Source organism: Sander lucioperca, chromosome 7 (genome assembly GCF_008315115.2).
Source record: "Sander lucioperca isolate FBNREF2018 chromosome 7, SLUC_FBN_1.2, whole genome shotgun sequence".
NCBI classification, from domain to species: Eukaryota; Metazoa; Chordata; class Actinopteri; order Perciformes; family Percidae; genus Sander; species Sander lucioperca.
The window spans coordinates 8,147,175-8,174,610 of record NC_050179.1 but is presented as its reverse complement, the minus strand read 5'-3'; the positions used below and the strand labels follow the sequence as shown (position 1 = coordinate 8,174,610).

At 45.0% G+C, this 27,436-nt stretch overlaps 2 protein-coding genes across 5 annotated transcripts in view; one reads left to right on the top strand and one right to left on the bottom strand.

Annotated features, from left to right (window-relative positions):
- Positions 1 to 9,625, bottom strand: part of LOC116038283 (cyclin-dependent kinase 17-like) — a 32,333-nt gene extending 22,708 nt beyond the window's left edge. Inside the window, exon 1 of one of the 3 annotated variants that reach the window (XM_036003019.1) lies at positions 9,266 to 9,625. The gene's annotated coding sequence lies outside the window, so the exon portion shown is untranslated. Of the gene's footprint in view, positions 1 to 8,579; positions 8,601 to 9,265 lie in introns of those variants that run through there. The other 2 variants (XM_031282530.2, XM_036003020.1) reach the window with 2 other exon arrangements.
- A 466-nt stretch (positions 9,626 to 10,091) lies between these two features.
- Positions 10,092 to 26,655, top strand: ucmab (upper zone of growth plate and cartilage matrix associated b). Of its 2 annotated transcripts, XR_004897832.1 has the most exons (6): positions 10,094 to 10,948; positions 11,069 to 11,131; positions 11,223 to 11,318; positions 25,144 to 25,242; positions 25,319 to 25,476; positions 26,168 to 26,655. XR_004897832.1 is itself a non-coding variant. In XM_031282535.2 (5 exons), the coding sequence occupies exons 1-5, from the start codon at positions 10,891 to 10,893 to the stop codon at positions 25,414 to 25,416; spliced, it is 414 nt and encodes a 137-aa protein (XP_031138395.1). In that variant the 5' UTR covers positions 10,092 to 10,890; the 3' UTR covers positions 25,417 to 26,655. The 2 variants fall into 2 exon arrangements, 1 of the variants encoding a protein (XP_031138395.1); XM_031282535.2 differs by having other exon boundaries at positions 10,092 to 10,948; positions 25,319 to 26,655.
- The last annotated feature ends 781 nt before the right edge of the window (positions 26,656 to 27,436 follow it).

Genomic DNA, 27,436 nt, shown 5'->3' with positions numbered 1-27,436 from the left:
TTAAAATTTTCATTTCACATTAAACAGCCCACAAACATCTGTTTGTGAAGATACAGATGATTCAGCAGCTGCATGGCCTATTTCTCACCCCAGATACTGTAAGATTCGAAAAGTCTGTACACAGTTTTAAGAGGCAGTGAGCCTGCCCCCATTCCCTCCACACAGCGAACAGCAGCAGCCGTCTGTCTGAACTGGGCTAAAGGCCAAAGCAAACTAGGACAGTGCAAGGACGAAATATTAAACTGTAGATCATAAACTACACAAGGAAACTTCATATATTTGCAGCTTCAGATAGCAGTGAAGTAGCTGAAAAGTCTACTTGAATACCCAAAAATCATGTAACATGACAGTAAAATGCATTTAGGGCTGTTGGTTGAGTGGTTTAGAATGAGAGTACCATGTAAGCGTGACGTTCCTGGTTTTATTCTGGCCAGCTGTCTTTGTCACAACATCAAAGTTTCATTTTGGCAAATAGGGCAAATCTATGGTGTCATAAGTACAAGGGACTCCACTATATATATTTTTTGTATATTCATACATATTGCCCTTTTGTGGTCTTAGTCAAGCAACAATCAATCTAATTATTCAAGGAACCGAGATGAGGCAGAACATCAGCTCGACTGTCACAACAGCTTCACATCAGTCCGCCTCATGACACATCAGCTCCAGCATGGGCAAGCAGTCTGTCATCTCCTCAACAGCTCGCTGCGTTACCCACTCTCCTGCCGCAGCAATACACTCAGCCTGCAATATGTGCACTACATAGAAAAAAGTTTCAGTTCATTAAACTGATGGAAAACTATGTATTCACCACAGTTGAAGGCTGCCCTGAAGAAGACAACTTCATCAGAGTTAAGAGTTATAAATTATGAGTTTGCAGCAACTGTTTACAGTCTTTCTTCCAACAGCAAGCGACACACTTGATATACAGTTATACAATTGGTCAATGATTCAACACAAAATTAAAAACAATGTTGGTGATCAATTCATTGTTTTAGTCATTTCATAAAGCTAAATGGCACATATTTGCTTGTTCCAGCTTATTCATCATGATTTGCTGCTTTTCTTGGTTGATATCATTGAAAATTGCATATCTCTGGGTTTTGGACTGTTGGTTGGACATAACGAGACAAATGTTCCTCTTTTCTCTAGGAGCTTGAAATGGATATTTTAGGCTATGTTGTGGACTTTTCATAGATTTATAGGATTAATCAGAAAAAATAAGGGAGATATTACGCAATAATGAACACAATCATTAGTTGTAGCCCTGATATTATTCTGGACACACACAAAAAAAATCACTATAATGTGTTTTCAATCATTGAGATGAGCTCAAATCAAGATTTTCTTGCACCAAAATTGGGATACACTGACAGGCCATTCACTGTTGGTTTTTGCAGTAAATCTCTCTTCAGTTTCCATGGTAATATCCAGTACCCCCTCTTAATTTATGAATGTATATGATGGGGATATGAGGGAGCACATTAACATCTCATAAATAACTGGGATATGACCTACAATCCAGCAGACTCTGAGGATACAAATCACTTTCTGAGAGTTCAATGGAAAGTTAACGACAGTAGAGAGGAGGAGGGGGAGTCTGTCTACTGTGCAACTGTATCCGCTGGGCCACGTTCCTGTTCCTGCTCTGGGATCGAGTGTGGAGCTTTGGACATGATCCCTGTTCCGAGCCTTATCCCTGCTCCCCTAAGTAGGCCGGTCTGAGCTCCAGATCTGCTGGGAGGTGGCCAGGGGGGCTGAAGTGGAGGGGTCCAAGGGCTGCGCTGATTCTGGATTTGTTACCACGGCAACCCCACTGCTTTTTCCATATTGAAAATGCAGAACACTGCAGGAGACTGCATGCATGCTGATTTTCCATCTCCCTCCATCTCACACCCTATAGAAACCCTAACCCCCCTTCCTCTCCTGCAGTTCCCCCCGACTACGTCTGCATTTTCATCCCCTGAACCAGCCATCAATACTTACCATAACACAACTCTCGCTTCACAGACAAACTATCTTCTCCAGCTGTATGCTAAAAAATTTTCACTTCTGTTTTCCTGGCAGTACAGTCTGCAGGCATTCTGGATGCTGCAGTGGTGACAAACATGTTTCATATGGATTCTGTCCTTTTCCTTCTGCAGCTACAAGCAAACAGAGACTGTGCTGATGATGATGACAGAGGGCTACTTAAAAGGCTAAGAGTTCCTGCTGTGAGGAACCACCACCACCCCCCCACGACAGCCCTGTAATGCCAGACTAGAGCTCCACAAGCCACCATCACTGCAGAGATCTGTGCAATTGTCCCACTTGTGCTAGATGAACCAATCACACCACAGCCACCATTACTGCCACAGGGTGTCTGCTGTCTGGGCCACCCACAGAAACAGGAAAAGCAAGGTCGCAACCTCTTTGTGACCCCTACAAGGTTCAGTAAACCACCTAACGTCACTGCGAAAAACGCCTGCCTCTCCTCCCCTGGTTGCCTCGCAAACAGAAGAAGACAGAGAACAAGCGTAACTGTTGGCATGATTCACGGGTGAGCTCAGCCTCGCTTTTCTAAAGAGCAGCCTTTTCTCATCGTGGCCAAGACAATGAGGACATGAGTGAAGGAACTGGCTCCATTATGGGGGCCTTATATAAAGGCTGCATTGTGCCCAGTAAAAAGTAAGCTTTTTCAGGAGACGCAGGAGGTGGTGGTGTGCTGCGTGGTGCTGAGCTGAGCATGACAACCAGGCAGGCATGCTGCAGCAGCTGAGGCTATAATTCAACAGTAAGATGTGTTTGAACTTAACTAAGGCTAGGTACATGAAAAAGTATCATCAAATGTTCCTCTTTTCTTTGCTCTTTTCAATCCTGACCCTGCTTTCACACGTGTGTGTCACCTGGGTCCGCAGGGCTAAGTGATGCAGACAGACAGGTCAGTGCTGGTGTGTGTGTGTGTGTGTGTGTGTGTGTGTGTGTGTGTGTAGAATAATAAAATCAATAAATTGCTTTTTCAGTCCGCTAGATATAAAAATATAATAAAAATAAAGTAAGATGAACATACAGAGCAATTTATCTTTTTAGATAAAACAGATTTTGACAAAGTTTTTCTTTGAGGACATCATTTTTAAGTTGGAAAAAAAAAGGTATGAATTGCACTGCATGTTTAAAATCGCGATAGTATTGTATCATGACATAAGTATTGTATCGTGGGGCCTCTGGTGATTCCCAGCCCTAATAGTTACCTGAACAATAATACAGTTTGTAGACTCCAGGAAGAACAGGTGTTACTGTAGAACAGCCTATAAATTCATAATCTGTGTTGTGAAATACTTACCTTGCACGGCAGCTGGATTTTCGATCACAAGATCACACGAGAATCACGTCTCACACGAAAATGTATCTTGTCAAGTTTCAAGTAGTAGGCTAATGCGTTTGTGTCTGAACTAGGCTACAGCTTACCGAACCAATCAGTGGTTTACGTGTGTGACGGCCGCGACCGTTCGTTTAAAACAACAATGGAGGACGTGATAGAACGATGGTTCATCCAATCACCTGCCATGTATTTTTCTAAAGTGCCTGCACTTTTCCAAACAGTTTCCAATGACGGCTTCTCAGATGGTTCTATGTTAACAAACCATATGGCGCGTCAGGTTAGTGAAATACACTTTTACACAGAAAATTCACTTTTACCATTGCTATCAATTTTCTAGATTTAGGCTGATATATTTACACAATGTGGGCACCTTCTGAGATTACCCTTAAATATATAAATAAACCCAGAATTATGTTAAGAAATTTTGGAGGAAAAAAAAAATCACAAAAACATAAATTTGAATAATTTCCCTTTATAAATATGTCACAAATAACGACGACTTTTAAATCAAACACACCATTCATATGAAAATAATACATGTAAAGCACCACTTACACTTCACATGATAACACAGTTTATGAATGAGATGAAAGGCCCGCATGAATTGTGACAGATAAGCCTTGTGGACCCAGGCAGCAGACTTATGTCACGCCAATGTAATCCATTTTTCTTTTTTGTGATTTGTGATTATCATCCTTTGTGCATAAAATGAGGAACCAATAAAACAAATTTTCAGACTGGATCCTGGAAGTTGTGAGCTACAAGATTTTAGGTGTTCATTTCTCCCCATAAATAGATATATCTTGATATGTTGATAGTCTTTATTTATTGTAGATAAAAAGCCTATTTGGCTCATTACAGAGATAATCTCCCAGGCGGGGACTCATCTGATCTAAGCCTGAGTCAAGTCACCTGGCGTCCGTTTGTGAGCAGAGCATTAGCATCAGAGAGAGCGACAATTAGCCTTTCCCTGTCCTGCTCATCATCACACCAGCAGCCCCCGATAGCCTTTAATGGCTGTAAAGGGAACAACAGGCCACGTTGCTATCTAACTAAGGGCAGACGGCAGGATGGGGTTATCAGTTTCATATCAAACTGCAAACACAAACCGCTCTCAGCAGCCTTTGTAGTAATTTCAGACAGCCTGCATGCCAGGCACAGTTGTGTGTTACAGCACTTGAGAAAAACCCTGTAGAAAGTTAACATGGTATCTTATTTGTAACTGATTTTTTCTGTCTGTGTTAGGACTGCATAGAACTCAAGATTGTTTTTTATTTGTTTAGTTGAAAAATACAGAAATGATTAATTGATTATCAAATATGTTGGTGATAAATCTTCCATCAACTAATTGACTAATTGTTTCAGCTATATCAACTCTAACTAATGAAATGTCCACAAGATATTTAAAACAGTTTCCGAGAGCCCTGATCTCTTCAAATGTCTTGTTTTGTCTGACCAACAGTCTAAAACACAAAGATATTAATTTCATAATAATATGAAACAGAAAAAATCGTCACATTTGAGAAGCTCAAACCAGCAAATGTTTGGGATTTTAGCTTGATGAATGATTGATTATTAAAATGTTTGTAGTTTTTTTTTGTCAACCAATCTGTTATGGATGTCAATAAATGGAAACACTCACACCATTGTGGTCCTTTTCTTACAGCTTCATTAGGAAGGAACTTATTTTTAGCTGATGAACATACTACTTTCTCAATCCCTGATTAGAAAAACCTACTAAGCCAAGGTAGAGTGGGCCTGGGGGGTTTCTAAATTCCTCTAATTAAAAAACCAAACACATGGATTTAACAACATGGTCTTTTAATAAACCAGTGAGAACTTAATTATGAACACCTCAGCATATGTCAAATATGTGAAGCTATGCTGGCTGTACTAACATTGGTTTGGATGAAGGTGTGTGTGTGTGTGTGTGTGTGTGTGTGTGTGTGTGTGTGTGTGTGTGTGTGTGTGTGTGTGTGTGTGTGTGTGTGTGTGTGTGTCTGCTGCTTCCAAAAAAAGACCAGACAAGTGTTCAGACAGCTTCGCAAATTCTGCCAAGAGTGATGGGAAAAAAGACAGAATTTGTCCCTCACCTGTTTCAGACACTACCCAGATATGTGGTGTGAGGTATTACTGTATACATCCATCAAAGAGGTTCCCAGCCAGCTGGCTCAGTGACTGCAGTGGGGTCTTTACTACCACCAGACACTTACAAGATTCTGACTGAGATAGAGAATCAGGGAGTGGACGGAGGCGGCCAAACTTGCAAGCAGCAGCATTTGTCTAGTGGGGCAACTGCATGTGAGGGGATTGAGCTGCATGTTGGTGCCAGAGTTCTTGTGTTAATGCAGCAAAGAAAAGAGGAAGAGTTTGTATTCATGGCTATCTTTAGACAGGAGTGGTGCCTGTGACATAGCAGCTGCTCCCCGGCGAACTGTGACACATTAACCTTCAGCCAGCTGTCTTGGCCTGCCGCTTATATACGCTCACACACACTCAGAGAGAACACACACTTGTAAACCTTGTACTATAGAATTAAAATCGGTCAAAAAGTCTATGAAGTTTGGTTTGAAATCATTCTGTGTATAATTGCATGTTCAAAAGTAGAGAATGAATCTTTGGCAAAAACACATCCATTCATCATGTGTATGCTCCCACACACACACACACACACACACACACACACACACACACACACACACACACACAAACACACACACACACACACACTGGACCATCATCTGATCTGCACTGAGACTCGAGGGATCGGCAACGCGTGGCTACAGCTGTTTCACAGTGGGTCAGGTTACTCTGCCACCACCATCCCCAAGGCCTTCACCAAGGGAACGACCCCATGGCAAAGCAACAAACACGGGTTCACAGTCCCCCAACAGCTCCCGGCCCGCCTGCAGGTACCAGGCTCAACACGAGGTATTTTGAGCCCAAAAACTGACACACCTTACTGAAGCTTCTGAATGATAACGATCTTTTAAGGTTGTCAAACTGAAACCTGCTCACAAGAAATGAGAGCAAGTGCTTTGAGCTCTTTTTTCATTCAGAAAAAAACAATATTTAAACTGTAAAGAGTGACAAGTAGGACTGGGTAGCGAACCTCAGTCCTCACAAACTTTCACTAAATGCTTGCTTCTTTACTTATTTTTTGATCAGAGGGTTTCTGGTTTAAATTATATATTTGACTGCATTTATTTAAGTAAAGTTCTGGCTGCTAGACAACATTTAAGAAGTTTGGAAAGGAAAAAAATCAACTCGGTAGAAAAACACTGATCTTCTTAAAAATACGGTATTGTTTTGGTATTTGTGCTGATCAGATTTTGCACTAGTATCAAACATCCAAAACAGGAAATTAATCAGAAACAGTTTTGATTATTGTTTAAAGGTGCAGTAGGTAAGAGCGATCACCTCCCGTTAGCATTCCATTGACTGCCATTCATTTTGGCGCCACTTTGACAGCGAATAACTTTACATCTGAAACGTTTAAAGACTCTATTTGTCCATTGTTTATTTCTAAAGAAACACAACAATGTATAAAAGGCTCCATTACCTTGTATCTCACGTTATGGCTCCGTAGTAGACGTTTTTGTAAAAATAGGCTAACGATTGTGTCATAACCACGCGACTTACTGTCGCATAGTAGAGGAATTACCGTATAGTACAGGAGAAGCGCGCAGGCAGTTTCGTCTCACATTAGCTGTTTAAGTGTAATTACTAATGTTAACTAGCATTTTAGTGATCAATAATTAGCCTGTGCCTATGTTATCTCCTTACATATACCTACGCTCTCCGTCTCTGCTGGATTGGGAATGATTGAGATTTCTCTTGGCACAGCTACCAGAAGACTTACAACTTTCAGACACGTTGCTCACGGCACATTTAAGTCATCTCTCTCAGTTGGAGGCTGCGCAGTAACGCTCAGCGCTCACCGGAAAAGTGCTTCTAACGGCCTTCACTGGTCTCCGTCTAGAGACACGGGATCTGTTGGTCCATTCTTATATACAGTCTATGGGAAATTCACAGCCAGACTGTCATGGCGGCTTGTTCAGAATACGATCCCATATTGTACTAAAATAGTTCACCGAAACATGTTTCTGAAAACATTTTAAGCGAGAAATAGGCCATACAGTTCCTGAATCTGTCTTCATTTCAGATCAACAAAGGTCAGTTTAAAAGATTTTCGTCAGATTTTGAGCGGCTCATCCGCTGCCCATTTCTGGGCGAGTCCCGACTGCCCTCTCCCGACTGAACATGTCGGGTCGGCCCAAATGAATGCCGACGGCTCCTCAGACGGCCGACGGCACGGGACACACCGAACAGACTCGAGTCACCGACCTCGCCAGACGGTCCGACGGCCGATTATCGGGCTGGTGTGTCTTCTCTCTAACTGAGTGTCAATCACTGCTCATGCACACGCATTCATTCTCCCTTGTGGAAGGAGGGGCTTAGGAGACCGTTTTGGGCTTTAGCAGAAAGGGGGGAGGGACTGAGAAGTTGTCGATGTTCAGATTTTTTGGCCAAGTCCTGGATCTTCACAATCCTACTTACTGCACCTTTAAGTACAATATTTTAAGTAAAAGTGCGAAAAATGTGCAGGTTCTAACTTCTCAAATGTGAACATTTGCTAGTTGTCTTAGTCCTTTGTGATAGTCAACGGAATATTTTGGATTTTGGACTGTTGATCAGACAAAACAAGAAACTGGAGGATAAGGAAATTCAGATTCTGTTTCATATACTTGACAATCAATTAATTAATCAGGAAAAGAATCAGCAAATTAATTGATAATGAAATTAATCATTAGTTGCTGCCCTTATGTTACTGAGATTTTTGTTTTCCAAATTTTAGTTTCTGAGCATAATTAAATACTCACAAAAGTTGTTATAGCAGTACAGTTTATATTCTACACAAATGAAGAGTTGGGTCCCATGCAAATAATAACTAACATTATAATTGCCCTGAGTCACTTCCAATAAGGCTGTTACAACATGAGAACAATAAATGTGGCAATAAATATGTAACCACATAGGCTCCTGGGTCTTTTCACACCAGATGAACTTCCTCATGAGTTTGCCATGGTCATTCTGCACAACAATGAGGTCTTCCTTTTGGACATCCTGTTAACTTCACATCCATCTCTCTCTCACCCACACACATACAGTTCACTACCACACAGGTTAACGCTCTATAGGAAGAAGACATACGTACAGGAATTCATTGAAAGCTGTCTCTTGAGGGTGAGATTCCTAGAAACTGTTTCCCATGCAGGCTACTGTCTGTTGCTCCTGGCCTTCTCCACAAACAACTGAGAAGGTTAAGCTGTTAATACCGACTGTGTGCGTGAGATCAGAGGTTGGTACAGTTTGCATGGTGCTTCCAAGTAGTTTGAGAAAAAAAATGGACCAGAAAGATAGGACATCTCTGAAATGTCGGTCAGTAAATGTTTTGGTGGCAACTATGCAAGACAATACACGCATAGTAGCCTGCAAAGCCCTCCCTCTACCACCAAACCTCATACAATTTAGTGGCAACTAACCAGCCGACTGTTTGTGTTGCTCTATATTTAACAACAAAGCTGACACTAATGTTTAATCGTGAGGGCAGACATGATTAAGCATTAACCACACTGAACTTATTTTGTCATTCATGTATGCTGCATGAAGCTAACCTTGTTTGTTTTAGTTAAATGCCATTCACCGGTGAAGGGGACAAACTGAATAGCTTACACAACAAACGACTGCATTCACACCGAGGGTGTGAAGTAAACATTGTAAAGCCAGTTTTGTGTCAACGCAGGGCGGTGTGAATGTTTCTTGTGACACGGCGACTCTAACTGGTGGTTCAGCCGCTGTAAAATTCACAGAAACTACACCGAAAACGTGAGTGACTCTCACCAGAAACGATGAACGTTGCTCCGACCGGAGTCCCCGACCTCGGAGCTTCTTCTCAGGCCGGATGCCGTCTTTCCCTCCGAGCGTGAAAAAAACGACTGCTTCTTCTTCTGGTTTCGGTGTGGTGGTAGCTACTTTCTGGTCTTCAATGTCGCTTATGTCCGCGGGGTTATAGCTTCCAGCAGCATGGTTTGTTTTTTAAGGCTTTAAAGTTTCACTCCCAGTAGAAAACAGTTACCGCTGTTGTTGGGTTTTCGACCATGGCAGCGCGAGAGACGATGGTGATTACTGGTTGATCTGAATGTGTCCTGTCCTCTGCCTGCTGACGCTGCCTGCCTGCCTGCCACCACCACCACACTGCGGTGTCTTCAAAATGTCAGCGGGGAAACAGCGCCACCTAACTGTTGGTGCTAGAAACAGCAGGGAGACTGTCACTGCGGACCCACAGCGGCCCCTAATGGAGGAAATGTTGCACTCAAAAAATACACATCCACAAACCTGAGTCACTAATGAAAGGCAAGAACGACTCAGTGGCAGTGGTGGAAGAGTGTAGAAAAACTTGAGTTGCTTTAAAGATTCAGATTAATAATATAAAACATAAATCAACAAATACATTTATTATTATATGTTTCAGATAACATAAAAAAAGATTAGCTCCACCTTTACCAGCTGCAACATTAATATGATGTACATATTAATGAAAAATATTATAAGATACATTATTCTGAAATGGGCCATTCTGCATAATGTCTGATTAGAAGTTTTGGATGACAGATACTCAAAATCACTTCAACATCCCACCAAATTTAATAACCTGCTAAATACAAAACTCTCAGACTCTTTCATATTTAATGTCATAATTCACTTCAAGTATGATTTTTGCTTCCTCCCACATGCCTTTCTCACTTACCTGAACAAACTTACAACCCATTTTCTGAAACCCTCCCTCCAATTTCCTCTCACTTCCCTGAGCAACAATCCCTCCACCTTGGATTTCTCCACCAAACAATTTAAACATTCAGTCTTTTCTGGGGCACAGCCAGAATTTAGGTGGGGGGGGGAAACTCTAGCAAACAGAAGGCTGCATACTTTCCAGCAGGACTTTATGCAAGAAGCAGATAGACTGGCCTTGTTGAGGGGCCTCTTTCAGCTGCATCTGACATAGACATGTGGCAAGAAAAACCTCTAGGCTCTAGGTTACAGCTCTGGGCCTCAGTTTGTTTTCAGTCACTTTTTCCCCCAGATATGTCAGTTTTTGTTGTCTATCATCAATTTTCTACAGGCAAGTGGTGCATAGTCAGCCTTTAGTGTCCTTTGGCCTATAAGTGTTCCCTTCTTTGACTAAATAAAAAGTCTCTCAAAGGCCTATGCTACTTAAAAAGAAATAGATGTGGAACACAATAAGTTTATCAAGTCAAAATGAAGTCCTCAGCACCTTCCTGTAACTTGGAAACCCTCTCTGCTGTTTGTTGGATTCAGCCTCTTACCAGATCTGCACCGTCACTGCCTCCCTTTCCTCTGACAAACAGTCAATATTCCTCCAGGCTCCCACCCCACCTCTCGCATACTCACCTCTGCCTCCTCCACATTACTCATATCTTTCAACAAATTCAGACACAGAGCTGAAGATGTCTTGGACGTATGCAACCCTCCTGGGTCTCCTCGCTGTGCTTCTGGCACTTTCCTGTGAGTCTAATGCAGGATCATTAACCTGTTTTTGTTGTATGTATTTCATGCAGGGGTAAGCATGGGAGCCTAAATTCTGTGTTTTAATTTAGAGCTTTCATGTTTTGTCCTCTGACCCAGTGTCTCCAGAGGCAGACACTGCAGCTGTGCCCAACAGCACAGGCAGAGCTAAAGATCCACAAGGTGAGGAGCTACATCAGTCGCATCTCTTCTATATCCCCTCTCTTTATCCCTTTATGTTGTGAGCTGAACCTCCTCTTGCTCCCTACTGCAGATCAGCTGAAGAATATCTTCATGAAGGAGGCAGATGCATCAAACTTCTTCAGAAGACGCAGCAGACGGGCCTCAAAGTCTCAGGATGAGATTAACGGTGAGTTCACTTTGGGTTTGTTTGTGGCAGTTTGACCTGAGATCAGCCAAGGTGAAGTGCATTTGTTGTTGCTGTTGTTGTTATGTGTGTGAGTGTGTGTGTGTGTGTATCGTAATTGTTGGCATCTGTGTCTTATAATACAGGACATTTTGGCAGCAGAGGTACACTCACACTAATTTCTTCATTGTTACGCCACAATAGAAATAATTATGTTGCGTCCAAATTGGTGATAATATTATTAACAATTCATTACAAAACCATCTGTACTAAGAAATGATGTCAGCATTCAATGTTTATTTTTCTTGAAACAAATAGAAACCAAAGAAAATCCTACACACTGCTGATCACTTGTACTCACTTTATTATTAGTGATTGATTATTATTTAAAAGGTAATCAACACTGTGTGGGATTTTTTGATTTCCTCAAAGTCAAGAGTTTGTGATCCTAGATACCTGTTTTTAAAACTTTATGGTGTGCAAAAACGTTCTTGCAATTGTTACCTCTTAAAACATGAAACAAATTCTGCTAAAGAGCTGCGATAAATCCAAATTATTGTTATTCTCTCAAAACACGACAGGATAAGGCTGACTGTTGCTTTAGCATCAACAATATTACATTTGAATCGAAAAAAGTTTGTTTTGATCTAAATTAAAAATATGCAAAAAACACAATGCAGGAGCTAATGAGGATCCTAAATAAACAAAACAAAAAATGTACAGTAATTTTGACATTTACTTACAAAATAAATTGTCTTGGCACAAAAAGCCCTTGAAAAAGTATAGACCTACACAAAAACATCAGACATCACTGGGAAAGAAAAAATGATGCTAATATGCTCGACATCAACTAAACAAAGCATTGATCATATGAACATGGTAAAAAAAAGTGTGTTAAGCATCTGAATACTCATGAAATAACAATACCTCTTTTTGTCCCCAGGAGCATAAACAGGCCCTGTGTTGTAATGGAAAAAGTTGACATTTTACAGTATAACCACACTGACATATTTCCTTATTATGTTTTAAGAAAGTTTTGGCACAGTTTGAATGGACAATGAGCAAACATGTTAATGACAGCCTGAATGTTTTTTAGGCTGACAGCCAGCTGCTGTTAACTGTTTAGTGAACCTGGCCTGACCAGAGACCACCTCAGACCTGTCTGGTCACACAGCAGTTCAGCCTCCTCAGCTGGAGGCTGCAGCAGGAGCCACAGGGCAGCATGGAGCTCATACACACAAGCACACGCACACGCACACGCACGTCACGAGTAAATCAGTGAATATTCTCCTTACAAGTGTTGTGAAAATTCACATACTGTACCATGTTTGACATTCTTGAGTGATTTAACAGCACTGTTATGTACAGTTCTGCCAACAGGAAGGTGAGAGCACACACTGAGACCGCTGCTCTGAATTAGAGTTGTGTAATGTAACATGCCATGGGTCTGTGTGTGTGTGTGTGTGTGTGTGTGTGTGTGTGTGTCACAACAAGACACTGTGCAGTTAAAATCAGTGATAAAGTGAACACAAAGCCATAAACAAAGTGAAAAGACTGAGATGGACTGACAGTGAGTGAGTGAGTGAGTGAGTGGGTGAGCGGTTGGGAGCTGAATGTGGAATGTGGCGACACACAGGCAGAAAGGGGTCAGAGAAAAAACAAGTTAAAAAAGTGAGACAAATAAACTGCTCACTCTGAAGAGCCTCTCCTGCTGTATAATGACATAAAAGCACAACATCTCGCTTGCAGGCAGATGAAATTCGCATAGGTATTTGACAAAATATATTACATGTTTCAGTAGGTGGATAAAGTGAATTTGAAGCAAAGTACTGACATCAAACGTAGACAGCAGCCTCTTAACGAATGCGGCTGTTTGACTATTTGTTGGAGTTGGTGAGCCATAAGAAGCAGGTCTGCAGTGGTGTGTCAGGTGAAGAAAATGACGTATGATTAACCCTGCTGTGCACAAAGAGATAGCAAACCAAAAAAAGTAGGTAGTTGCCCTCAAACGTTTTCATCTGCAAGTCACGACGAATACTGAACTACAGTTCATCTATTGATCTTCCATCCATCCATCTTCATCCGCTTATCCAGGGTTGGGTCGCGAGGGCAGCAGTTCCAACAGGGGACCCCAAACTTCCCTTTCCTGAGCCACATTAACCAGCTCTGACTGTGGGATCCCGAGGCGTTACCAGGCCAAGTCCCTCCACCTAGTCCTAGGTCTTCCCCAAGGCCTCCTCCCAGCTGGGTGTGCCTGGAACTCCTCCCTAGGGAGGAGCCCAGGGGGCACCCTTACCAGATGCCCAAACCATCTCAACTGGCTCCTTTCGACGCAAAGGAGCAGCGGCTTGTCAGGCTGGAGGCCAGGACTCAGACGCAGACCAGAGGTAGTTGCAATTAAAGGTGATTTTATTGAATGGGACACACAAACTGAGGTTTGGGGTGGCCGGTGGTCTGGAGGAATCCGTGAGGGAATAGGATCCGGGCTCAGGGTCAAGCAAATCTGGCAGACAGAGCAGGGTCACGGGTTCAGAGCGGGATAGCAGGCTGAGGTGAGAGAGGATAGAACAGGTTAGCATACGATATCACAAACGGGATAGTACTAAGATTAAGCAGGCGTGTAATCATACAAGTTGATCCAACGATCCGGCGGAGACTGGAAAGTTGGCCAGGCTTATAAAGGAAGTAGATGGTAGATCAGGAGCAGGTGTGCAGAGTGGTGTGATGAACCTCAGGTGTGTATGCTGGAGCTCAGTGCCACGCCCACCGGTGGCCTACAGAGCATGAGAGGGAGAGCACAACACAGAGACAGACAACAAAACAAAACACACCAAGCATACAGCAGCACACCAAAAGGGGAAAAGAACACAAAAACTACATACACACACACACACACATACACACACACACTATGAAGAGGGCCAGGGTCACGGTCAGCGGACCGTGACAGTACCCCCTCCCCGACGAGCGCCCCCAGGCGGTCCACCAGGCTTATCAGGATGCGAGCGGTGGAAGGCCCGGATGAGAGCGGCATCCAAAATCCGCTGTCTGGGTATCCAGCTCCTCTCCTCAGGCCCATAGCCCTCCCAGTCGATGAGGTACTGCAGGCCACGGCCCCTGCGCACAGTGAACGCCGGCCGGCCATCAATGAGCCGGGGGGGTGGAGGGGCCGGGGGAGGAGGGAGCAGCGGGCTGATAAGAACAGGTTTGAGCAGGGAAACATGAAAGGTAGGGTGGACTCTGAGAGTGCGGGGCAGCCGGAGACGGACGGTCACAGGAGAGATAACCTTCTCGACGACAAAGGGGCCAATGTACTTGGGTGACAGTTTCTTAGAAACAGCTTTCAATGGGAGGTCTTTAGTTGAGAGCCATACCTTGTCTCCAACAGAATAGGTGGGGGCAGGGGTGCGTCGACGGTTGGCGTGGCGCTGATTCTGGGCAGAGGTTCTCAGCAAAGTGGCTCGGGCTCGATGCCAGGTGCGATGGCATCTCCGGATGTAAGCCTGGACCGAGGGAACCGCCAACTCTCTTTCCTGAGTGGGAAACAGTGGGGGTTGAAAACCATAAACACATTGAAATGGAGACAGACCTGTGGCTGAAGTGGGCAGAGTGTTGTGGGCGTACTCCACCCATGGGAGCTGGGAAGTCCAGGACGAAGGGTTGGAGGATGCCAAACAGCGTAGGGTGGCCTCTAGTTTCTGGTTTGCTCTTTCTGCCTGTCCGTTGGATTGGGGATGGTACCCCGAGGTCAGGCTGACAGTGGCTCCGATGGCCCGGCAAAATGACTTCCAAACAGCCGAGGTAAATTGTGAACCTCTGTCGGAGACTATGTCCAAAGGCAGGCCATGGACCGTGAAAACCACAGAAATTAAGAGCTCGGCCGTTTCCTTGGCTGTGGGCAGTTTAGGCAAAGGCAGGTAACGAGCAAACTTGCTGAAACGGTCCACCACAGTGAGCACAACAGTCATACCTTTTGATGGTGGCAGTCCAGAAACAAAATCCAGAGACAGGTGAGACCATGGGCGACGCGGTATGGGCAGGGGCTGCAGGAAACCAGGAGGAGGTCGGTTGGAGCTCTTATTCTGAGCACATACGGGACAGGCAGCAACGAAGGTCTGAACATCGGTCCTCATGTCTGGCCACCAGAACCGCCTGCGCAGGAACGCCAGAGAGCGGGCCACTCCAGGATGGCACGAGAGTCTGGAGGAGTGGCCCCACTGCAACACAGAGGGTCGGACAGAAAGGGGTACAAACAGAAGGCCCGGGGGGCCATTACCTGGGTCAGGCTGGTGCTGCAGAGCCGTCCTCACCTTGCTCTCAATTTCCCAGGTGGCCGCCCCGATGATGCAGGACCTGGGGACAATGGTGTCTGGCTCCGCAGTGGTCTCTTCTCTCTCAAACAGCCGAGATAAAGCGTCTGGCTTCACATTCCTAGATCCCGGCCTGTAGGTCAGGGCAAACTAGAATCGACCGAAGAACAGAGCCCACCTGGCTTGACGAGGGTTAAGGCGCTTCGCTGAGCGGATGTACTCCAGGTTCTTATGATCGGTCCAAATAGCGAATGGCTGATCTGCGCCCTCCAGCCAGTGCCGCCACTCCTCGAGAGCCAGTTTGACCGCCAGCAGTTCGCGGTTCCCGACATCGTAATTCCTCTCTGTGGGGGATAAACGATGGGACAAAAAAGCACAGGGATGAAGTTTATTATCCTTGGGGGACCGCTGAGACAGGACCGCTCCGATTCCTACGTCTGAGGCGTCGACTTCGACCACGAACTGTCGAGATGGGTCAGGCTGAGTGAGAATTGGGGCCGAGGTGAACCTTTTCTTCAGCTCCGAAAAGGCTCCTTCCGTCTCGGGGGTCCAGAGATACGGTCTAGCAGGGGAGGTAAGTGCAGTTAATGGGGCAACAATGCGGCTATAATTTCTAATGAAGCGTCTATAGAAATTGGCAAACCCCAAAAATCTCTGAAGCTGCTTCCTACTCTCTGGCTTGGGCCAATCCAAGACCGCTCTCACCTTCTCAGGGTCCATCCTCACCTGACCCCTGGAGATGATGTGGCCCAGAAACGTGACGGTGGAGGCGTGGAACTCACACTTCTCGGCCTTGACAAACAGACGATTTTCTAGCAGCCGCTGGAGGACTTGGTGAACATGCCGGATGTGTTCTGCTTGGTTCTGGGAAAAAATGAGTATATCGTCAAGGTAGACAAAAACGAATCTGCCCAGCATATCTCTCAACACATCATTCACCAAGCACTGAAAAACTGCTGGTGCGTTGGTGAGGCCAAAAGGTATAACCAAGTACTCAAAGTGTCCAAGGGGAGTGTTAAAAGCAGTCTTCCATTCATCCCCCTCACGGACCCGGACTAGGTGGTATGCATTGCGCAGATCCAACTTAGTAAAAACTGCGGCCCCCTGGAGGGATTCAAAAGCAGAGTTCATGAGAGGAAGTGGATATTTATTCTTCACTGTAATGTCATTCAAACCTCTGAAGTCGATACACGGCCTGAGTGTTCCATCTTTCTTGCCCACGAAGAAGAACCCGGCTCCCAGAGGTGATGATGAGGGACGGATGATCCCTGCCGCCAGCGAGTTGTTAATATATTCCTCCATAGCCGCCCGCTCTGGCCTTGAGATGTTATACAGACGGCTACGAGGAAACGTGGAGCCAGGCAGCAGGTCGATGGCGCAGTCATAGGGTCGATGCGGGGGTAATGAGAGGGCCTGCTGTTTACAAAACACTTCAGAAAGTCCATGGTACTCAGCGGGGATTAATGACAGGTCCGGCCGGACTGGTTCGGGTTTCTGGTGAGTTACAGAAGGAGGCAGAGCAGACCGCAAACAACAGGCATGACAGGTGGGGCTCCAGTTAGTTATCTTAGCTGTTCTCCAGTCAATGTTTGGATTATGTTTTATCAGCCAGGAATGCCCCAAAACCAGTGGTATGTATGGAGAGTCAATAACAAAAAAGGAAATGAGCTCAAAGTGGTTACCTGACAGCTGGAGCTGGACTGGACAGGTACGTGTGGTGACTCGAGCCAGCAATCTCCCGTCGAGCGTGTTAGCCACCAGTGGCTGCTTCAGTCGCTCCGTAGGCAACCCTAGCTGTTTAACTAACATGGTGTCTAAAAAACTCTCGTCGGCTCCCGAATCAATAAGTGCTTGAAGCTCCAGCGTCTGGTCCTTCCAGCAGATGGTGGCATGTAGTTGGGTACGAGGTCGGGAAGACAGAGGTATAGTCGCTCGGCTCGCTAGGATGCTCCCCCTGGCTAGCGAGCCCTCCTGTTTAACGGTCGGATAGGGCAGGTGGCGACGTAGTGTCCAGTCTTTCCACAGTAGAGGCACATGTTGTTAGCTCTTCGTCGTTCCCGTTCCTCCGCGTTGAGCTGGTTCCGTCCCAGCTGCATAGGTTCGCCTTCGGGGTAATCCTCCGGAATCATGGTTCCCCGTGGCTGTACATGCCGGGAATCAGGCTGGGATCTAACCGGGGTTGGGAAAAGCTCCTTCCCACGAAGCGTTGCGTCACCGCCTGAAGTACGGCGCTTCTCCCTTCGCCGCTCACGGCATCGATTGTCTATACGGATTGTCAGAGAAATTAAATCATCCAAATCATTAGGCACAGGGTGAGATACTAGTTCATCCTTTAGTAATTCACTGAGTCCATTAACAAATACTGCCTGCAGGGACACCTCATTCCACCCACTCTCTGCGGACAAAGTCCGAAACTCAATGGCGTATTCGGCCACGCTCCGAAGCCCTTGGCGGAGAGAGAAAAGCCTCCTGGAAGCGTCTTTACCTTGGACCGGGTGGTCAAAAACCTTCGTCATCTCGGCCGTGAAGGCGGCATAGGTGGCGGTGGTCTGATCCTGCCTTCTCCAGTGAACCGAAGCCCACTCCAACGCCGCTCCCCGCAGCAACTCAATCAGGTAGGCAATTTTAGCTTTTTCCGTAGCGTATGAATGGGGCTGGAGATCAAAGACTAGACCACACTGCATGAGGAACGTCTTACATTGACCTAGATTTCCATCGTACCTTTCTGGTGGGGAAACCCAAGGTTCCCTAGCGGGGTTGTTAGTAGTTGGTGCAGCTACGGCTGGTACTGGGGGTGGGTTCTGCAGTGCATTCTGGAGTTCTGCCATGCGGGTCGATAATCTTTGGAGTCCTCCCATTATCTCCTGAAGCGCGGTGCTGTGCTGATCCAAGATCGCTCCCTGAGTTGAGACGGCATGACGGACAGGCTCCAAGTCTGCTGAGTCCATACTGGCCGGATCGTTCTGTCAGGCTGGAGGCCAGGACTCAGACGCAGACCAGAGGTAGTTGCAATTAAAGGTGATTTTATTGAATGGGACACACAAACTGAGGTTTGGGGTGGCCGGTGGTCTGGAGGAATCCGTGAGGGAATAGGATCCGGGCTCAGGGTCAAGCAAATCTGGCAGACAGAGCAGGGTCACGGGTTCAGAGCGGGATAGCAGGCTGAGGTGAGAGAGGATAGAACAGGTTAGCATACGATATCACAAACGGGATAGTACTAAGATTAAGCAGGCGTGTAATCATACAAGTTGATCCAACGATCCGGCGGAGACTGGAAAGTTGGCCAGGCTTATAAAGGAAGTAGATGGTAGATCAGGAGCAGGTGTGCAGAGTGGTGTGATGAACCTCAGGTGTGTATGCTGGAGCTCAGTGCCACGCCCACCGGTGGCCTACAGAGCATGAGAGGGAGAGCACAACACAGAGACAGACAACAAAACAAAACACACCAAGCATACAGCAGCACACCAAAAGGGGAAAAGAACACAAAAACTACATACACACACACACACACACACACTATGAAGAGGGCCAGGGTCACGGTCAGCGGACCGTGACACGGCTCTACTCCGAGTTCCTCACGGATGACTGAGCTTCTCACCCTATCTCTAAGGGAGACGCCAGCCACCCTCCCATTTTGGCCGCTTGTACCCTGGATCTCATTCTTTCGGTCATGACCCAGCCTTCATGACCATAGGTGAGGGTAGGAATGAAAATTAACTGGTAGATCGAGAGCTTTGCCTTTTGGCTCAGCTCTCTTTTCGTCACAACGGTGGGATAAATTGAATGTAATACCACCCCCGCTGCGCCGATTCTCCGACCAATTTGCCGCTCCATTGTCCCCTCACTCGCGAACAAGACCCCAAGGTATTTGAACTCCTTCACTTCGGGTAAGGACTCATTCCCTATGTGGAGTAGACACTCCATCGGTTTCCTGCTGTGAACCATGGCCTCAGATTTAGAGGAGCTGATCCTCATCCCAGCTGCTTCACACTCGGTTGCGAACCGATCCAGTGAGTGCTGAAGGTCACAGGCCGATGATACCATCAGGACCATATCATCTGCAAAGAGCAGCGATGAGATCCCCAGCCCACCGAACTGCAACCCCTCCCCACCCTGACTATGCCTCGATATCCTGTCCATAAATATCACAAACAGGATTGGTGACAAAGCGCAGCCCTGGTGGAGGCCAAACCTCACCTGAAACAAGTCCGACTTACTGCAGAGATCCCGGACACAGCTCTCGCTTTGGTCATACAGAGATTGGATGGCCCTGAGTAGGGACCCCCTCACCCCATGCTCCCGCAGCACCTCCCACAGTATTTCCCGGGGGACCCGGTCATACGCCTTCTTCAGATCTACAAAACACATGTAGACTAGATGGGCATACTCCCAGACTCCCTCCAGGGTCCTTGCAAGAGTGAAGAGCTGGTCTGTTGATCCACGACCAGGACGGAATCCGCATTTTTCCTCTTTAACCTGAGGTTCGACTATCGGCCGAACCCTCCTTTCCAGCACCTTGGAGCAGACTTTACCAGGGAGGCTGAGAAGTGTGATACCCCTGTAATTGGCACACACCCTCAGGTACCCCTTTTTGAACAGGGGAACCACCACCCCGGTCTGCCACTCCTTAGGCACTGTCCCAAACTTCAACGCAATGTTGAAGAGGCGTGTCCAAGACAGCCCCTCCACACCCAGAGCTTTCAGCATTTCTGGACGGATCTCATCAATCCCCGGGGCTTTGCCACTGTGGAGTTGTTTGACTACCTCAGCGACTTCCACCAGGGAAATTGACGACAATCCCCTCCTTGGTATTAGTTGGATTTAGGAGTTCCTCAAAGTTCTCCTTCCACCGCCCTATTACCTCCTCAGTTGAGGTCAACAGCATCCCATCCTTACTGTACACAGCTTGGATGGTTCCCTGCTTCCCCCTCCTGAGGTGGCGAACGGTTTTCCAGAAGCACCTTGGTACCGACCGAAAGTGTTTCTCCATGTCTTCTCCGAACTTTTCCCACACCCGCTGCTTTGCCTCTTTCACGGCAGAGACTGCAGCCCTTTGGGCCCTTCAGTACCTTGCAACTGCCTCCGGAGTCCTCTGGGATAACATATTCCGGAAATACTCCTTCAGTCAGACGGCTTCCCTGACCACCGGTGTCTACCACGGTGTTCGTGGGTTACCACCCCTTGAGGCACCTAAGACCCTAAGACCACAGCTCCCTGCCGCAGCTTTAGCAATGGAAACTTTGAACGTTGTCCACTCGGGTTCAATGCCCCCAGCCTCCACAGGGATGCATGAAAAGCTCCGCCGGAGGTGTGAGTTGAAAGTCAGACAGGAGCCTCCTCCAGATGCTCCCAATTTACCCGCCCTACCCGTTTGAGCTTACCAGGTCTGTCCAGAGTCTTCCACCACCCCCTGACCCAACTCACCACCAGATGGTGACCGGTTGACAACTCCATCCCTCTCTCAACCCAAGTGTCCAAAACATATGGCCTCAGATCAGATGATACAATTATAAAATTGATCATTGAACTTTGGCCTAGGGTGCTCTGGTACCAAGTACACTTATGAGCATCCCTATGTTCAAACATGGTGTTCGTTATAGACAATCCATGACTAGCACAGAAGTCCAACAACGAACAACCACTCCGGTTTAGATCAGGGAGGCCGTTCCTCCCAATCATGCCTCTCCATGTGTCTCCATCATTGCCCACGTGCGCGTTGAAGTCCCCCAGCAGAACTACGGAGTCCCCCACTGGAGCCCCATGCAGGACTCCATACAAGGTCTCCAAGAAGGCAGTATACTCCAAGCTTTTGTTTTGTGTATATGCCCAAACAACAGTCAGAGTTTTCTCCCCCACAACCTGCAGGCGTAGGGAGGCGACCCTCTCGTCCACCAGGGTGAACTCCAACGTAGCGGCGCTCAGCTGGGGGGTTGTGAGTATCCCCACACCCGCCCGGCGCCTCACACCCTGGGCAACTCCGGAGAAGAAAAGAGTCCAACCCCTATCCAGGAGTATGGTTCCAGAACTGAGACTGAGGTAAGCCCCACCAGATCTAATTTGTAGCGCTCCACCTCCCGCACAAGTTCCGGCTCCTTCCCCCACAGAGAGGTGACATTCCATGTCCCCAGAGCCAGCCTTTGCTGCCCGGGTCTGGTCCATCGAGGCCCCTGACCTTCACTGACACTCGTGTGGCAGCGCACCCGACCCCAGCGGTTCCTCCCACAGGTGGTGGGCCCATGGGATGGAGAGGTGCAACGTTGCTTCTTCGGGCTGTGCCCAGCCGGGCTCCGTGGCAAACCCGGCCACCAGGTGCTCCCTGAAGAGCCCTCCATCTGGGCCTGGCTCCAGACGGGGGCCCTGGGCTTCCTCTGGGCAGGATAACTCTACCTTTTCCTTGTTGAATCATAGGGTTTTTGAATCACTCTTTGTCTGGCCCCCTACCTTGTTGATCTTATAAACATTAAACTCTGTAATATAAAACCAAGTGACTTGAATTCCCAGCATGAGTTTCAGCTCCCACTGCATGTGCAGACATGTGATGGGAATTCTGTTAAGAGGTCAAAGGTTGTGACCTGATTTTGGAAAGGCTAGCATGGCTATCCCAAACCTTTCTTATCTCAGCTAATGGCTCTTTCTAATGTAACTGCAGTCAGTGTGTGAGTTTCACTGACACTAACATGACAGGCGAGTACTTTAATGTCCAATCCTGCTGGTCAGAGGTCACAAGCAGGTCACTTCTCTATATCTATCTTAGTACCAACTTCGAACCGAATCCAAAATGGAACTCATCCCTACTAAAGAGACTGTAATGTTGGAAAATACCCACTTGATTAGCTTCTGATAAACCAATGACTCTAATGTACATATATTCTTGTGAGTTTTGTACAAAGATGGACTTGAAAAAAAGGTGACCCTATCCTTTAATTGTTCCTTTCTACCTACATAAATATTTCTGGATCGAGTAAAAAGGGTGAGACATTACTCATTAGACCTGTTTCCGTCACTTGGGGTTCCAGTTTAGTTTTGTAGTTTTGTAATGTTCAACAGTCATTGTGTGTGTGTGTGTGTGTGTGTGTGTGTGTGTGTGTGTGTGTGTGTGTGTGTGTGTGTGTGTGTATACTAATATATTAATGGTCTTCTCTTTGGCAGAGCATATGAGTAACTTGTGATATTTTGTTGTACTTAAAGTTATAGTGCGTAGTTTCTGAGGAATTCTAAGTAATGACAACAAAACTGTCGGCGTGTCCACATGATACAAGCCTTCTGTGACCACCCCCCCCTCCTCCACACAGTCGCTAGTAGCCAAGGAGGACACAGAGGATTAAAAAAACATGATGGACTCTTCAGAAGAGGTAATTATCTTCACTCGAGTTTCTGCGCGGGAAAGTCACCGAACGCCACAATCTTCTGAAAATAGCCATATATATATATATATGTATATATATATAAAAAATGTACGCACTAAAGCTTTAATGCAAGCTGAGTGAGTCGATTGAAGTATGTTAGGCCTACACAAATCCCCAGGGTGCACTGCGGTTTTCAGAAATAGACCTCAAGTGGCTTCCATCCAGGAAGTTAGCTGTTGAAAAGCTTGCTTATGGTTTTCATAGTTTTTTTTTTTAGCTTTATTTAATGAACATCATACATAAATATATATCCTCCAAATAAGTCTGATTACTTTGTAATAAATTTTTAAAAACTTGCTCAACCATCTTGCTCATGCAATGAATCAATAACAATTAAAATATTTAGTTATTAGTGTTCAAAGGAAAACCAAAAATTTTTTTTTTTTACTGCGATCAGCTTCGTGGGAAATTAAGAATCAATGCCACCGACATAACCAATCACACTATGACAGACTCTCCACTTAGCACCAATTGCAATGTTTAATTGTAAATTAATGTAGCCTACTGGCAGTCTGACACACGTGGGTGCTCAGTATTTTCATCGCACCTATGAATGGTGTTGATTTTGGATTGAAAAAGTGAGAGAAAATAGTTGCATTTGTCCACTGAAGGTTGTAGAAACTTTGTCAAGTGGGTTAAGAAGTTTGTTTATTGTAAAAAACCAGAGGAGCAAATTCATTGAGTAACTTTTGGTCACGTCCATCTGAAGATGCTACGTACCAGGTTTCGTGCTGATCCGTCGCACGGCCTAGGACGAGTTCGAAAAAGTTGGTTTTGCGCATTGCGCGATATTATGAAAAAACTTTTGAGGGGAAATGGGCATGGCCTATATCATGTGATTCAGCTTGATTCAAGGAAAACGTGGATGTAAGGTTTTCTAATGTGCGATGTGTATGGTGGGAGTTAAAGGCAAAAAAAACATTATAGCGCTACCTAGTGGTCCACATGTGTAATTTTTGGTAGGTGTGGTCCATGACCCATTGTCCATCTACGCTGTAAATTTAAAGTTGTTCACATTAGTGTAAGTTATGAATCTAGACTTGGGTCCCATAGGCCACGCCCACTTTGACCCCTCAGTACCCCACTCTAGGGTTGGCCTCAGGAGTGTCCCTAGATGGTACCCATCAAATTTTGTAAAAATCAGATGAGCTGTTCATGAGATATAAACTTTTTGTACTTGTAGTGCCCCCTAGTAACCAATTTTCGTAAAACATGTGGGGGACCTCCAGAGCGTCATGGCAAACAAGAATCTAAAGTTTGGCGTTGATGGCATTTATTTTGGCCGAGATATGGCAAAGTTGGTGTTTTCATAGTTAGCTACACAAATTTGTTTGTGCGTAATATGCGCAATTGTTATCCTATCAAAATTATTTTTACTAACTTTTTGTTAGGCCCATCTGGAGATGCTACCTGCTAAATTTCGTGCCGATCGGTCACACGGTCTAGGAGGAGTTCGAAAAAGTAGGTTTTTGATAAATCGCGATTTTTCACGCATAAAAGTTTAGGCGGAAATGGGCGTGGCCTATATCACGTGATTCAGTTGGATCCAGGGAACGCGTGGATGTATGGTTTTTGAATGTCCGGTGTGCGAGTTATAGGCCAAACGCGTTTTTTCTGCTATAACGCCACCTAGTGGTGGAAGTGGGTCAATTGTTGCGCCTGAGGTCCTTGCGGAGTTTCGGACCAGTCCTGAAAATGGCAACCCCCCAACATGTACGGTTTAGGCTGTAATCAGAGTTTTAGGCGGAGAAGAAAAATAATGTATGATTAATCCTTACAAAAACAATAGGGTTCCACAGCCCTGCTGTGCAAACGGCGTAGCTCTTGCTACCGCCGGTTCTTCCAGACTCGGGCTTGGACCCCTAATAAAAATGAAAAAGAAATCCATATTTTCATGGATGGGACTATTAAAGGGACACTCAGGCTAACTCAACTCATGGTGTCTGTGTATTTTAAAATTGTTTAAAGTCAATTACTTTGTTCAACAGCTCTTTTATATAGGCCTACAGTTTGTGTCTAATGTGCTGCCTCATATGACAATATACTACTGAATCTGGGATGTTTATCATTTTACACTCACCCTTAATTCATCCTCCTCCTCTGTGCTTGCAGCTGAGCAGAGGCAGATTCTGGCTGCAGATGAACGAAAGAGAGAGTTCCACGAGGAGAAGAGGAACGAGTTTGAGAGCTATGCTGAAGAGGAGCATGATGGTATATCTGATGAGAGGGATGAGATCATTCACTCAACCAGCTCATTCATCCACTAAAATTCTCATAATCTTCCCAGAACAAAACGAGAAGACCAGAGAGAGCACCGAGCAGTGGAGGGAGTTTCACTACGACGGGATGCATCCTCCTCACGAGTACAACCGCCAGTCCATCTGAGACTGGAGGGCAGTGGAGTGAGGTGTTGCTGTAAAACATCTTTAACCACACAACGAGGCCTTTCTCCTCTCATCTTGACACCTAACAGCTACAGAATTTTCAGCTTGTTTCAACCCTTGTGTTGTTGATTTTGGCTTTAGTTCCAATGGGCTATTGATGAACAAATATACATTCCTTTCATTTAGGGCTGTAGCTAAAAATTATTTTCATTATCAATAAATTAACTATACTCATTACTTTGGCAATTAATCTATTATTCATTTGGTCTATAATTTAAAACTTAAATTCCATAACCGCAAAACCCGAGCTGACTTAATAAAATTGCTTACTTTGTCCGACCAACAGCCAAAAACCAAAGATAGTCAATTTACTATTATAGTGGAATAAGAAAACCAGCAAATATTTACATTTGAGAAATTGAAACCAGTGGATGTTTGGCAGATTTGCTTAAAAGATAACTTAAAAAGTAATTCAGAAAAAGTAGTGTACAGCATGTATTATTATTATGGCCTAAGTCCAATAACAGAAATCATAAATAGACTTATTCAGGATTATGGAAGGGTAGTGCTGCATAAAAAGTTCTGTCAACACATATAGATATAAAGCAGATGAAAATCCATTGTATTTAACAGCTGGGGTCTCTGAAGCCCCAAACAGAAGTACATTTCTGTAGCTGACTCCTAAAGCACATTATCAGTTAAAAATTATTTTTATAATCAAGTCTAATAAAATGAGGAAAAGTATTGAGCTGATAAATGGATATTTTTTCGCTGTTAAGGGCTTGGGTTAAGAGAATGTGCAATGATTTTATGCTACATTACACATGAATACATGTGAATAAACTGTATTTACTCATACTGTATTTACTATAATATTTACTCACTTCTAATGACATAAGTTAAATCTTCTAACATACCGGTAATTATTTAAACATTTGTATCTGTATTTTCACTATAAGAAATGTGTACAAACTAACCTGATATTTACTCCCTCTCAAAGAAGCAACAACTCATGCAAACAAGCCTTTTTTTAATACATGAATATCTACAACTCCAATGCATATTTCTGCAACAATATATATACATGCAAACTAAGGGCTTTCAATGGTTCATATTTTTTGCTTTCTGTTGATTCCTTTTGTGATATAGGGAAGACAAAAATAAACAAGACCCAAGCACGAACTGTGTTGAGATTTGTATTTACAGTACGTAGAGGTCAATATTCACCACAACATTTCTAGATAATTCAAGATGGCAAAGCCCTCGATACTGGGCATGTTCTGTTAGAGTGTTCTTTTTTTTAACCATTCATGTTGAGTGATTTAAAATGAAATAGAGGTACCACAGAGAAAATACAAAGACAGGCCCCTTCTCTTCTTTGTGTGAAAATCTCTAGAGCAGGGGTCTTCAACGTTGTCTAGTCCAAGGACCCCTCAGCTGAAAAAGAAAAAGATGAAGCAGGGGCCTATCTATCTATCTATCTATCTATCTATATTTTAAATTGAGTTGCATATTAAACTGGGCCTACAATAACGTGTAGGGCTGCCTGAAGCCTTTACACATACCCTTTCATGGTGCATACAATACTAAGCTACTAAAATAATTGTTGACATATTCATATATTTCTACTCATGTTTTAATGTTAAAATGTGGCACAGTGAATCCTTAAGGTTACCTGTATCTGTGGATGGCTACCATACCTATAGGCCAGTAAGCCTAGAATCAATGTTGTGTAAATGAAAAAAAAAGATTTATCTCTACAAATATGTTGGATTCATGTTCATGTATATTTTCAGACATATTTTAATTTTAATATTTTTTTAAACTATCGAACAATAATTTGGTGGCTCCCCTGCAGCAACTCTGAGGACCCCCTACGGGTCCCCGACCCCCTGTTGAAGATCTCTGCTCTAGAGAGTGAGCGGAGGAGAAAAGGAGAGTCTTTCTGCTAAATTCAACAGGCGTGTATGAAAGCACAGTGATTAAACACAGAGTACGTGAGCTGTCCGCAGACTAGCCAC